This window comes from Sceloporus occidentalis, unplaced genomic scaffold (assembly GCF_023333645.1).
Source record: "Sceloporus occidentalis isolate IW3139 unplaced genomic scaffold, rSceOcc1.0.p SCAF_4, whole genome shotgun sequence".
NCBI classification, from domain to species: Eukaryota; Metazoa; Chordata; class Lepidosauria; order Squamata; family Phrynosomatidae; genus Sceloporus; species Sceloporus occidentalis.
In genome coordinates this window covers 100,651,354-100,664,540 of record NW_028316984.1, presented here as the reverse complement: position 1 = coordinate 100,664,540, position 13,187 = coordinate 100,651,354, and the positions used below count along the sequence as shown (strand labels likewise).

The window sequence follows — 13,187 nt, the reverse complement described above, 5'->3', positions numbered from 1 at the left end:
ATTGGGAGGTCCGGTGCGGCCCCTGGAGCCCTCCAACAGGGCTCCAGCGGCCGCAGTGGGCCTCTAGGAGGCCCAGTGCGCTCGCTGGAGCCCTGTTTGAGGGCTCCAGGGGCTGCACCGGGCCTCCGAATGGGCGCCGCCCTCCTCCCTCCTGGCTCTGCCCTTCTCCCTCGTGGCTCCGCTCTCCGCCCTTCTCCCTCCTGGCTCTGCCCTCTGCCCTCCTCCCTCCTGGCTCCGCCCTCCACCCTCCTGGTTCCGCCCTCCTCCCTCCTGGCTCCGCCGTCCACCCTCCTCTCTCCTGGCTCTGCCGTCTGCGCTCCTCCCTCCTGGCTCCGCCCTCCTCCTCCTAAATGGAAGAGCGGGGAAAGGAAGAGGAGGCAGAGAGAGAGAGAGAGAGAGAAACACACACCGAGAGCCAGAGCCACACTGCCACTGCCACGCGAGAGGTTGGTTCACTGGGGGAGGGGGGTTATCGGAAGCTACACCTACTACCTGTGCCTTTCTGGGTTGAGACAGTGTGCATGCATTTTCCCTGTTTTGTGGCCTTGCCTTCTGGTAGCTTCTATGCTTGCAAATATTGTTATTATTATGCTTATCCCTTGGTATTCTCTTTGCAAAATCCCTCCACATGGGTTTGCTTGCTCCTTTGCGGTTTGAGACACAGTGTGCATGCATTTTTCCTGTTCTGTGGCCTTGCCTTCTGGTAGCTTCTATGCTTGCAAATATTGTTATTATTATGCTTATAATACAGTTATTTAATACCGAATAAAGTTTGTTTATTTAACTTTACTTGTTTTGTTCTTCATTTTAAATATTGTATATGTTCCCATTTTGTTTTTTACTTCAAAATATAATGTTTGCAGTGTATGTAGGAATTATTTCTTATTTCTTATTTATTTAATTTTTTAAAAAAATTATTTAATTATTTATTTTTGGGCTTCGGCCGAAGGAAGGGACCGAGGAGGAGAGGCCAGGCACATGCCTCCTTCTCCTTGTGGGGCTTCAGTGGAAGCTCTGCCCCCGGCATGCGGCTCCGCCCCCGGAGGGTGGAAGCTCCGCCCAGCATGTGGCTCCGCCCCAGAGGGTGGAAGCTCTACCCCTGGCATGCGGCTCCGCCCCCGGAGGGTAGAAGCTTCCCCCCGGCTTCAGCCCCCCAGTTGTCTGAGGGACAGCAACCTGGCCCCCAGCTCAAAAAGGTTGCCTACCCCTGGTGTAGTTCTTCACAGATCAAAGTACGATCAGTTTAGGAAAAGGTCCTCCATTGTGCTAAGAAGGCTACACGGCTGCCACCTGTGCCCAGTCCAGACCTTACACAGATACATAGTATCCTGACCTCAGATGGAAGGCCCTCTGTTCACCCATGAAGATGGCACCCCGCTGACACGGTTCCAAGTGCTGTTGGTACTTCTTTTGGTGGGCTTCCAGTGGAGGACTTTGGGGGTCACTCATTCTGCATTGGGTCTGCCATGACCGTGGCGGAATGTGGCTTGCCAGCAGACAAGATGGGCAGGTGGAAATCTGGGGCATTTGCAGGCTACATTTGCCTTGGACAGGACTCTTGTTTGGGGATGTCTTGAAAGTTTATAATAGGATCACCTCAATGGGAGGTACAGCTTACAAGGGTTGGCAGAAGGGGGGTGCTGGGGATGGGGCCTGGACTCTTGTGGCATTAGCACAGATCTTGGATCTGGTGGGCATGGTTTCCAGTGCTGCAGAGCACTGGATTGAGGGTCCTTCTGGGACCCAGAGCTGCTGGGACCATTGCAGTGTTGCCATTGTGGGGGCAATACGGGCCAGTGTCCCCCTGTGATAAGGGGGTGCGATGCGAACAGGCGATTAAACGGTTGCCTGAGATGCAGACATGTGATCGACCGGTTACCTTCCCTTTGTCATTCCAAAGCTTGGCTGTGACCAAGCAATTTGGTTCATCAATCAGCAGGCAGGTTGGTTAATGCCAGATCCAGACCTCATGCTTTGGGCCAACTCTAACTGTCAGCTGTATTCAATAAAACTGTGGCCTTTTCCCTTCAGTTGGGTGTATTGTGGTTATTCCTTGTGATGCCTCCCTCTCTATGGCAAATTCTTGTAGCCAATGAGCACAAATATGCCAGCAGTAGCCAATGAGCACAAATATGCTAGTAAACATGCCAGTTCCCCCACATCACTTTGAAAAGCACCAATGTATTGTATTAGATCATTGTAATTCTTGGTCATGGTTGCCCTTCCTCAGTTATTTTTATGGGAATGAGTATTTTATATTTGCTAGAAACTATGGAGAACTATGAAAAACTAGGAGAAACAAATTAATTTTGTTTTACTAATCTTGGTGGTTTATTCCATTCTGTTCTTTTGCTTGCTTTTCAAAAATTGGCAAAAGAGAGAGAGAGACAGAGAGAGAGCTGCCTTACAGCTCAGGTGGTCCTTGCAGTTCTGGACCTTATACTGTAGCTCCAAGGGAAAAATTTTAAAGTAAAAACAGTAAAATAAAATAGTAAATTAGGAAAAAAAAATAAAAATTTAAAAAAGCAAAAATATTAAAAGTAAAATTAAATTATTTTTGAATATACTGTACTTTTAATATATCAGACATCATAATTTTATGTCAAACCAAGTTATACAATATGTATTTTATGTTCCTAAACACAAAGTGACTCAAATAAAAAAAACTGCATGTCCTCTGATCAAAATACTGATAGATTTGTAAAAGTGAAATCTACCCACAACAGTTGCAACATAACCATCCCTGAATAAAATGGGATATATGGCATAGGTCAATCTCTACTATTCTCTTGGATATGTTAAACCTTTAAAAAACTCAATTTTTAAATCTTTTTTAGATTTTCTAAAATTCTGAGGATGAATAGTTCTCCATTACATAAAAGGTTCTTAAAGTCAGACCTTTGTTCACTAACCTTTGTAGTAAAATAAACAATAATCAGCAAGTACAAACCAGCGTCTTTTCCATAATCTCATCCCAGAGCTATCCTGAAAGCAAAAATAATAACAGATGTCATATTGATTTTACAATGCACTGAAAGTAAAAACATAACTGTTTTCTAAACATCATTTCTCAATTCTGTGTTCTAAATTAGACAGAATATTTTATTTAAGGGATGAATACACGATCACCAAGAAATACACAGCTATGGTAGAAACCCCCACCCTACCCCCGTCTGTCAGGCCAATCTCATGACTTCTCAGAAATGACGGAAAAGTAGTTGTTATTAAAAACTAGAACAAGATCCTTAGAAGTGTTAGGAAGACAACCTGCTCTCTTGATCCCTGTCCCTCTTGGCTAGCAGCTCAGGGGCGCGCGATTGTAACTGATATGTTGCGTCGTATAATTAATTCATCTTTCAGGGAAGGGCGCTTTCCATCCAGCTTAAAATTGGCCATCGTAAAACCGCTGATAAAAAAGCCCTCCCTAGACCCACTGATCCATAACAATTATCGGCCTATTTCACTGCTGCCTTTTTTGGGGAAGGTGATCAAGAGGGTGGTTGCCATTCAGCTTCCATCGGTCTTGGATGATACCGATTTTCTAGACCCATTTCAAACTGGCTTCCGGGTGGGCTATGGAGTTGAGACTGCCATGGTCGCCTTGGTCGATGATCTCCGTCTGGGCATGGATAGGGGTAGTGTGTCCCTGTTAGTGCTCTTAGACATCTCAGCGGCTTTCGATACCATTGACCATGGTATGCTTCTGGAACACCTGAGAGAGTTGGGAATCGGGGGCACTGCGCTCCAGTGGTTCCGTTCCTACCTCTCGGGTAGATTCCAGATGGTGCAGCTGGGCGACGTGTGCTCTGATAAGAGGGCCCTTACATCTGGGGTCCCTCAAGGAGCCATTCTGTCCCCCATGCTATTTAACATTTACATGAAACTGCTGGGAGAGATCATCCGGAGACAAGGGGCGCGGTGTTATCAGTACGCTGATGACACCCAAATATGCTTCTCTGTGTCTCCGACTGATGCAGTGACCAGGGATGGCATCTCTCCTCTAGATGCCTGTCTGGAGTCAGTAATGGGCTGGATGAGGGAAAACAGACTCAGACTGAATCCAGAGAAAACGGAAGTGCTTGTGATAGGTTCCCCGGGCCCAGGGATAGCGATTTGTCCACCTGTCCTGAATGGGGTCACGCTTCTCCTGAAGGACTCTGTTCACAGCCTGGGGGTGCTCCTGGACTCGTCGCTCCATCTCACATCTCAGGTGGATGAGACAGTCAGGAGTACCTGTTATCAGCTTCGGTTGATACGCCAGCTGCGACCCTACCTGGGCCGGGGGGATCTTGAAACAGTGGTACATGCTCTGGTAACCTCTCGGTTGGACTTCTGTAACGCGCTCTACATGGGGCAGCCCTTGTACCAAACCCGGAAGCTTCAATTAGTGCAGAACATGGCAGTCAGGCTGGTCACTGGATGTTCCAGGACCAGCCATATAACACCTGTTCTGCATGATCTACATTGGCTGCCTATTTGCTTCCGGGCGCAATGCAAGGTGTTGGTTATAACCTATAAAGCCCTAAATGGCTTGGGCCCAGGGTACTTGGAGGACCTCCTCTCCCGATATAATCCGCCCCGTACACTCAGGTCAGCCGGGAAGCAACTTTTGATGGTTCCACCTTCGAAACACTCTGCGACTGCACAGAGGGCGTTTTCAATCTCAGCCCCGCAGTCATGGAACTCACTTCCCGAAGAGCTCCGCTCGACCTCCTCCCTTGACCTTTTTAGGAAGAGACTCAAAACCTTTCTCTTCGAACTAGCTTTCTCCCAGTTGTTGTAACGCTTCCCTTTCCCCCTCCTTTGCACTTGCACTTTGGCTAGTCTTTGTATGGTTTTGTGTTTTTAATTCTTGCTTTTAATGTTGAATTGTTGTATTTTGATGTTCATATTTATCGTTTGTTGTTATTAAGATGTTGTAACCCGCCTTGATCTCAAGGAAAGGCGGGCTATAAATAAACGATTTATTATTATTATTATTATTATTATTAAATTAGAAGTAGAGACTACTGCAAGGAAGACATAGCAAATGCATAGATGATTAACAGACATCTGAACAACTTCAGTGGAAGAGTGACAATATGAGATATATACACATTTGTAGGTAATTTATTCTATATAGTTTGGGGAAAGAAAAACCTACTGCATGACTGCAGTGATAATGGTGATATAAAGGATAACATCTTGCTTACCTGTAACTGTAGTTCTACCAAGCAGTCATCCGCAAAGTCATACAAACAGGTCTGGTGTCTGCACAGAGCCTTGTTCAGAACCTTCTAGAGCTGAGCAGCTTTTTGGCAGAAACCCCATCCTCTACCACACATACTCCAGCATGCCAAGTTAGTTTCCTCAGTTCTTACTTCACTGCTTAAATTGCAGAGCGGGACAGATACAGAGGAGAGGAAGGTGGGAAGCACCTGTTCACAAAACACCACTCAAAGAACCACAGTTACAGGCAAGCAACCTAGTCTTCTTCTTTGTAGTTCCTATAACTCACACAAATGGTTATTAGCTAGCTAACTCACTAGAAGTGATATCATGCCAAGCAGTTGAAGAACGGTCAATTGTGCAAAGGAAGGATCAGAACATTCTCAAACACCAACTCTGAAGTAAGTCAGAAAAGTGGATGGATGAGACAACATTGATGCTTTATACAGGTCAGCTAGTGGCACCCCTCTAATGAAGGCCATTCATGTAGATATTGCCCTTGCCAAATGAGCCTGAAGACCCGTTGGAAGCAATTTAACCAAATGAGATGTGAAGGATATTGTGTCCAAAATGCATCTGGCAAGACCAGCATCCTCTTCTTGGTATCTTGTAGCACAGGAAGAGTTCAGTCAATTTCAGAAACTGTTCTATATGCTTGATCTGGAAGACAAGCACCCTATGAACATCTACTGAGTGTAAGGCAACCTCCAAACTATTTGTTAAGTTGCACAGGAAGGGTAGGTAAAACAATAGTGTGGTTAAGATGGAACTGTAAAACAAATTTCAGTAGGAAAGAGATGTTTGGATGTAAGACCACTTGTCTTTATGAAAGGTCAAATAGTAAAAATCAGATCTGAATGTACACAACTTGTAAGCTCTGTTAAGCAGAAGTGATAGAGACTAAGAAAACCACTTTGAAAGTAAGGAACTACAGATCACAGGTGAAAAGATGCTCAAAGGGGTTACCTAGCTGTGAGAGCACTACAACAACCACTGAGGAACTGGCAGATAAGCTGCTTCAAATTTTTGAGAGAGTTCTTGAGAAGCTCTCAGAACATTCAGATTTGATCCTATGTATTGGATGGACCTGTTGGGAATAAGCTGTGACTTTTCCAGGTTGTCACAAAAACCTAAATCTGTCAGTTGATTCACAAACAACTTGTGTTAAGATGAGGCTGCAGTGAGCCCATCATCTAAAATCTGATCAGTCTTACCATTAAACAAATCCAGCCCATTGAAGGTCAAATCTTTGATATGTGATCTGGCATAGTGAGCAACATCCCCAGATCTTAACTATGCTGACATCACATAGCCTGTGTGGCTTGGACTAAAACAGGCTGGCACATTGCTATGGCCAGGCAAGCTAGTATTTAGGAAGAAAGCAATCATGTCTTATGAAAACTGTCAAACAAGTGGGCACAGAGACCTCATAACTGCTCACCCTGATAGCTGCTGATGAATATGGGTATCTGACCTTTAAGTCCTATTTACTTCCCTGTCTGGAGGGGCTGAGCAGACCTTTTTATCTCCATCAGTTTGAGCTGCCCCCACTATGAAGGAATTAAGTTGGATGTACTAGAACAAAAAGGCTGCACCCTCCTTCTGTATTCTATCTGAGTTTTCAATACTGCAAGAAGAGGGTGGTATGGATTATTATTTGGTACAGGATTTTCAGATTACTTCAGACAAGGCTGGGAGTGGTGGTAGCATCAGAGATTGCATGGTCTTGGAAACAACCTATTGAAAAACTGGATTTGATTGAGGTGGACATTAAGAGGTTGAGAGCTGCCTCAGTGCACAAGGACGTGCCATCCAGAGAACTTGTTCACTGTAAGACTGAATGGGGAGAGAGAAGTAGTGTCGGTATTATTTGGGTCTGGGGAAGAAGTTAGCAGTGAAGATGAAGAGGGCAATATTCAGTCAGATTCATAAAGCCCCACTGAAGATTCTTCAAAATCCCCACTCTTTGCTAGAGAGCCCAACCAAAGTCGTGAACACTGTATGGTGGCATGAGATGGAGGGGAGTAGACTGAAGCAGATCTGTAGCTGTAAGATGGTCTCAGAATTGACTCCTGGGTCAGAGCCAAGAGGTTCAAGGATAACATTACTGGCAGTGATTCCTGTAGATGTAATGTCAGGCCATAGTGGACGAGGTGGAGAAAACAACTCGGCTTTGCAGTTCAGTAGAATGGAGAAAGTCCCTAATGCTCCTGCTCACATAGCAAATGGAGGAGTACTGAAGAAAGTAGACTGGTGTACTGGAGTACTCACAGTAGATGCTAGGGACACAGTTTCTTCCAAAAGGCTGCTAAGCTTTACAATGTTCCAAACAAGGTTTTGCAGAGGCCCAATTTGTATGAGTCACAAAGGCCAAGAACAACAATTGTATTTCAAAACTTTACTGACATGACAGTAACCACAAATCTTTTCTGTCCAGAGAACTGACCTGGCTGCTTTTTCTTGCACACTGCTTATTAAAAAAACTAATTAAGATAATATCCACCTAGCAAACGGACAGAAATTTGAATGGTAAAAGCTAAGCAATATACTTGATGTATTTAGAGATACTGGCATTTTTTATTTACTTCATGCCAAGTTATAAAGAACCTCAGGCTATAAAATATGTAAAAGAAATACCTCTGCTGGAATTATTCAAATTTTGATATGACAGAACTTTTGTTACTCTTTGCTTTATTACACATTGTACAAGACTGTAAACCTAACTTGGTATCTCCAATTGCAGCAAACTATTTTCTTTCCCATATAATCTTCAAGACAATGGTGTATTGAAAAACATATTCAGGAAAAAGGAATTGTAATTTTGATAAAAGTTGTTCTTGGTAAACTGTTTTTACCATACTGTCATTGCCTGGTAGCATGTAACCCAAAGAAAAGTCAGTAGTCTTCTGATTACAATGGATTAACAACAGATAGGTAATTGCAGAAGTATGTGTACATACATTAGTCTGTTCAAAATACTTGTTGTTGTGTGCCTTCAAGTCATTTCCAAATTATGGCATTGCTAACACAAACCTGCCATGGGCTTTTCTTCGCAGAATTTGTACCTTGCCTTTCTCTTGAGACTGAGAAAGTGCATCTTGCCCAAGGTTACTCAGTGGATTTCCATAGATGAGTGTGGATTTGAACCCTGGTCTCCCAGTGTCCTAGTCCAACACTCAAACCATTATACCTCAGTGGCTCTCATGTTCAAAATATACATAAGCAAATTCCTAATTCAAGATTTTCTTGTACAGTCAGTGGTAGAATACATTTTTTAAAATAAAATATATCCAAAGTTTAAATGATCATTTATGATAATCCTTGATCACATATCATTTAAAAAAGCAAACCAGCATTCCAGGTACACAGTTTTAGTAATTTCAAATACTTCATTTTTACCAGATAATTAGACTAAGCAGTTGAAATACTTACTAATATATGATTGCATACTTACTTGCTTGTGAAGCCATCCTCGTACTACAACAGGAACATTAGGGTTTCTTCGTATAGCCTGGTCCCTCTTCCCAAAGCTGTGGATTTTATTTCCAGATTTTGCCACCTTAAAAAATAAACATAATAGCAGATTAGTAAATACACAAATGACTTCAGGTAAACACAGGGTTTGGATAGCCATGTAAAGCTGTTCCAAAATGAAGTCTTGCATTACTTTAAAGAATAAAATGTGCTATTTGGCATAAGCTTTTGTGGCCTGCTCTTGCACATTAAATGAAGGAAGCTGAAGTTTACAAATGTTTATGCCAAATAAAATGTTTTAAAGGTGCAACAAGACTCTGTTGATTATATTAGGACTATCCAATGCAACACTAGCAGAAAACAGTGTTTCTCCAAATGTAGAAGCGCTGTACTAGCACAGGGCTGGAGAACTTCAAAGGATCCAGAAGCCAATTCTCCCCTGCCTGTTGGACCCACCAAAGTCCATTATGAACTTTTCACAATGAAAGATGAACTGGCCAGACATTCATTTCTGGTTCCAAACACTTATCCCTACTCCCCAGTTTTCATTCAAGAAAGGTGCCAGCTTCACTACACAATGGGATATAAAAGAAGAATGCACTTCCAGATGCTTCCAAGGCACAATCATTCATTCATTGTTATTTTTCCCTGGTCATACCATAGCACCATTGCTACATTAGTGGACTACACTGACAACAACAGGAGGGGAAAGGCCATAGTAAGATAGAATCACATGCTATTGTTGGGTGAGGAAAGATGCTGGCTCTGGGAAGCTTATTTCCTCAATGTGTGGCTTCTTGACGAAAAAATGCCTGCTCTGCGGCACAGATGATTTTTCAAACCAGGCTCCAAGAACCAACTCAAAAGCCAGGCACTGGAGAAATAGGCTTGTTAGAGTTATTATAATTCCCTTGCCACTGAGAACTTTGTCTGCTATTCTCCTGACGTCTGAGCAACCCTGAAAAAGTGCAAACATCACAACTAGTGTAATATATAAAAATGATTCTGTCCACAGTGACCACACAAGGATAACTCCCTCCCCCCCACACATTCCCTGTCCTGACACAATGACAAAGTCATGAAATCACTTTTCCAGAAACACTTGGTACCACATTGGTACATTACAGCTGACACTCCATTATAAACCCATTTAACTATTTTGCTATCCCTTCATGATGTTTGCACACACAGGAGATACACCCCTTTATACTTTAACATTAAAAAACAAAACCCTTCATCCAACTCCAGAGACAGAAATCTTAATTTCTGAAGCAGATCAATATAACTATTTTGAGTAAATTCTTGTGGCTTCCCTGATCTACCACAACATCTTTATTTCTTTGGGTGCATCTACACTGTAGAAATAATGCAGTTTGACAACAATTTAACTGCAATGGCTCCATCCTACAGAATCCTGGGATTTGTAGTTTGGTGAGGCACTATCAATCTTTGGCAGAGAAGGCTAAAGAACCTGTAAATCTACAGCTCCTAGGATTCCACAGGATGGAGCTACAGCACTTTAAAAAAGTGATGTCAAACTGCATTATTGCTACATCGCAGGAGCGCCACAGGTCTTCTGTTCTTGATTAAATCCCTTCTACTTTAAGACCAAAGTGTGATGATAAAAGAAATCTATCCAAAGGCAGAGGTCTTTGAAAGTCCAAGTACACCCAGCAAGTACTCCTAAAGTGACTTGCTAAAACCTTTCTTTCATTATATCTAAATCACAACATTTTAATAACTATTCAAAAGTAGAACATCTACCAGAAAGTCATATGTGCGTGCTCTCCAGCCAAGAAAGAAAACTGATGAATAAAGCTATAATAAAGGTATTATATGCCCAGCTGTGCATTTTAGGTTTGTCACATAGGCTAATAGAGCAATATTGTTTGTCAGATGCCTGAGAGAATACGATATTAGCCAATCAGGGTGGAATCTACAACAAGAAAAAAACTACTACATATCTCTGATAATGGCTAATTTAAAGACTGTCATGTTTATTTATTTTTATTGCTGCTTTCTGCCTACTCAGGAACCTGTGTGTTTTACCCGAGGGAAGGGAAACATCTAGATAACAGTCAGCCTTTGTTTTGAGGAATGAGATAAGTCATTTCTTTTTTGTCTCAGGATCCTTGGTATAGCCTAATACTTGTAGCACTAAGCAAGCTCTAATTTCCATCTTGAAATTAAATCTAAAATACAGACTTCTTTGTCACAACAACTGACCTATTTTTTTCTATTTTTCTGTCTCCACCCCACTCTCATTTTCTTGGTTCTGATAGAGGTATTTGTTCAACTATGAATTTTGGAGGATACCCCTCTTCTCAACTAAGACCACTACAGTCGGCCCTTCTTATACACGGATTTTTTATACACGGATTCAAGCATACACGGTTTGAAAATGTTCCAAAAAAGTATAAATTTACTTTGATTTTCCATTTTTTATAAGGGACACCATTTTGCTATGTCATTATATTTAATGGGACTTGAGCATACACGGATTTTGTTATACACAGGGGATCTTGGAACCAAACCCCAGCGTATAACAAGGGTCCACTGTATTTTGCTTTTCATGTACTTTTAGTTGGCTGTTCTCTTATCCTAAGGTGGAAGGTGAGGGCAAGGAGTTAAAAAAAGAAAAGAGAGAACCATTATCAGCATGAAATACACTTGAAAATTTTCTCAAATCATGGACACACAAAGAAATAAAGAAACCATATTTGACCTTGCTGGCTGATTCAAGTAAGCAGGCGCCCAATACCTTGACAAGCACTGCTTGGAAATAGGAGGAAATGGCACTTTGCCTCCTGTCTCAAAAAACGTGCTGGGAGTGATCTCCTAGTAATCTCAACTATTATAAGGAAAACATCATTTAAAACTTGTTTATAAATTATGAACTGAATTTGGGTACTCTATGTAGCTGAAACAGCATTTATCATATTTTTTCAGACTTAGTAGACAATTGTTGCTACCACTGACTCCCATCTTCAGGTGAAATCCTAATAATTAGAAGCCTGATAGTGCATCCTGATACAAGAGGCTCCATTCAATCTAAAGACTAGCTGTTTTCCCCTCCATTTGCCTGTGTCCTGTTTTTTTTTTTTTTTTTTTTTGATCCCTCCTTGCAATGGAAGTGAAGAAAGTTAGACCACTTGACATACTCTAGGGTTTTTCTCTTAATTTTGGTTCCATGGCTGCAAGCTAAGAGGGCTTGAATTCAGCATCATCACATCATCCCCATACAAACATGCCAGAACACTTAAGATCTACAGGAGAGTTTTTTTCTCTTGATCCTGTCACCACTGCAGGCTCTCTTGGTGAGGACACAAAAGAAAGCCTTCTCAAGTGGCTGCTCCCACCCTCGGAATGCCCAGGAAGCTATGCTAGGCTGGCACCCTCCCTGCTTTCTTTTCCCTGGCAGGCAAATACATTTCTGTTTAAGCAGGCTTTTAACGTAAAAGCAGGGAAGGGTTTTATTGAAATCTGTGTTTTATTTGTATTGCTTTAAATCATTTCTATGGCTTATAAATTATTTTATATTGCATAAATTTATATTGTGTAAATTGTGCTTCAAATGTTATTAAGGTATTTTAGCTGATTCTCTTTGGATGCTGTCTTGGGCCTCATTTTGGGAGAAAGGTGGCATATAAGTCAAACCTCATCCCATCATTTCTAACTCTTTATAAGGTTGCAAGTACCAACCTTGGAAAGAAGCTACTGCAAAAAACATACGCAGTGGCTGGGTGAGCCTTGAAGGTGAGATACAGAAGAAGATCTCCTCTGATTTTGGAGATGTCATTGACAACTTGGAGGGAGACCCTCAATAAATCCTATGACCTCAGGAACATGCTTCTAGGCTAGGATAATAGGATTGCAGATTTAATTCGCTATGGAAATTGAAACATTTAGTCTTACTTTGTGGCATAGCCCTCAGATTCCCATGCTCCTGCCTCAAATCCAGCAGTACAATGCTTTATTTGTGGGCCTCACCTTGAAAGTCAGCCTATGTGCAGTTGCTTGCAGCTGTGTATGATTAAGCAAAAAGTAACTTCCCCTGATTTCCCTATTCTGATGCAGCTCTCAGTGCCCTAAGGAACAAGGTGGGGCAGGGGCAAACTGCAGTAGGGCAGGAGCCAGGGAAACCTCACTGTGTGTGTCAACTGAATTATATTTGATCACATTAAAATGCAAACTAAGTATACATAGAAAGGCAAAATACATAACAAGTAAGGTTGTTAATCCAGACACTGAACAAATATCAAACTAAAATGGGATGCTCTGGACTTCTTCCAAGGCAATTTGAAAACGAGTTGAGTTGCTCTCTTCAGCCTACAACTTTTTCTTCCCCTGAAAACCTGCTTCACAGAGCATGGAGGCAGATTGCCCTGGATGAGTGGATGGAGGCAGAGCTGTCACTACAGGGGTGTGGCCTGCACCAGGTGACAGCCTAAGTGGGTCACACCACTGCTCCTCAAAGTCTGCTTTGGCAGAAACAGTCTGTATAA

At 42.3% G+C, this 13,187-nt stretch overlaps 1 protein-coding gene across 9 annotated transcripts in view; it reads right to left on the bottom strand.

The window, feature by feature from the left end:
* Positions 1 to 13,187, bottom strand: part of PLEKHA7 (pleckstrin homology domain containing A7) — a 227,503-nt gene that overhangs the window by 71,228 nt on the left and 143,088 nt on the right. For 8 of the 9 annotated variants that reach the window (XM_089521073.1, XM_089521075.1, XM_089521074.1 and 5 more), the window contains exons 6-7: positions 8,663 to 8,767; positions 2,913 to 2,985 (exon numbers count right to left, since the gene is read on the bottom strand). In XM_089521073.1, the coding sequence (XP_089377199.1) occupies positions 2,913 to 2,985; positions 8,663 to 8,767 (178 nt within the window). Of the gene's footprint in view, positions 1 to 2,912; positions 2,986 to 8,662; positions 8,768 to 10,908; positions 10,974 to 13,187 lie in introns of those variants that run through there. The other variant, XM_089521079.1, reaches the window with a different exon arrangement.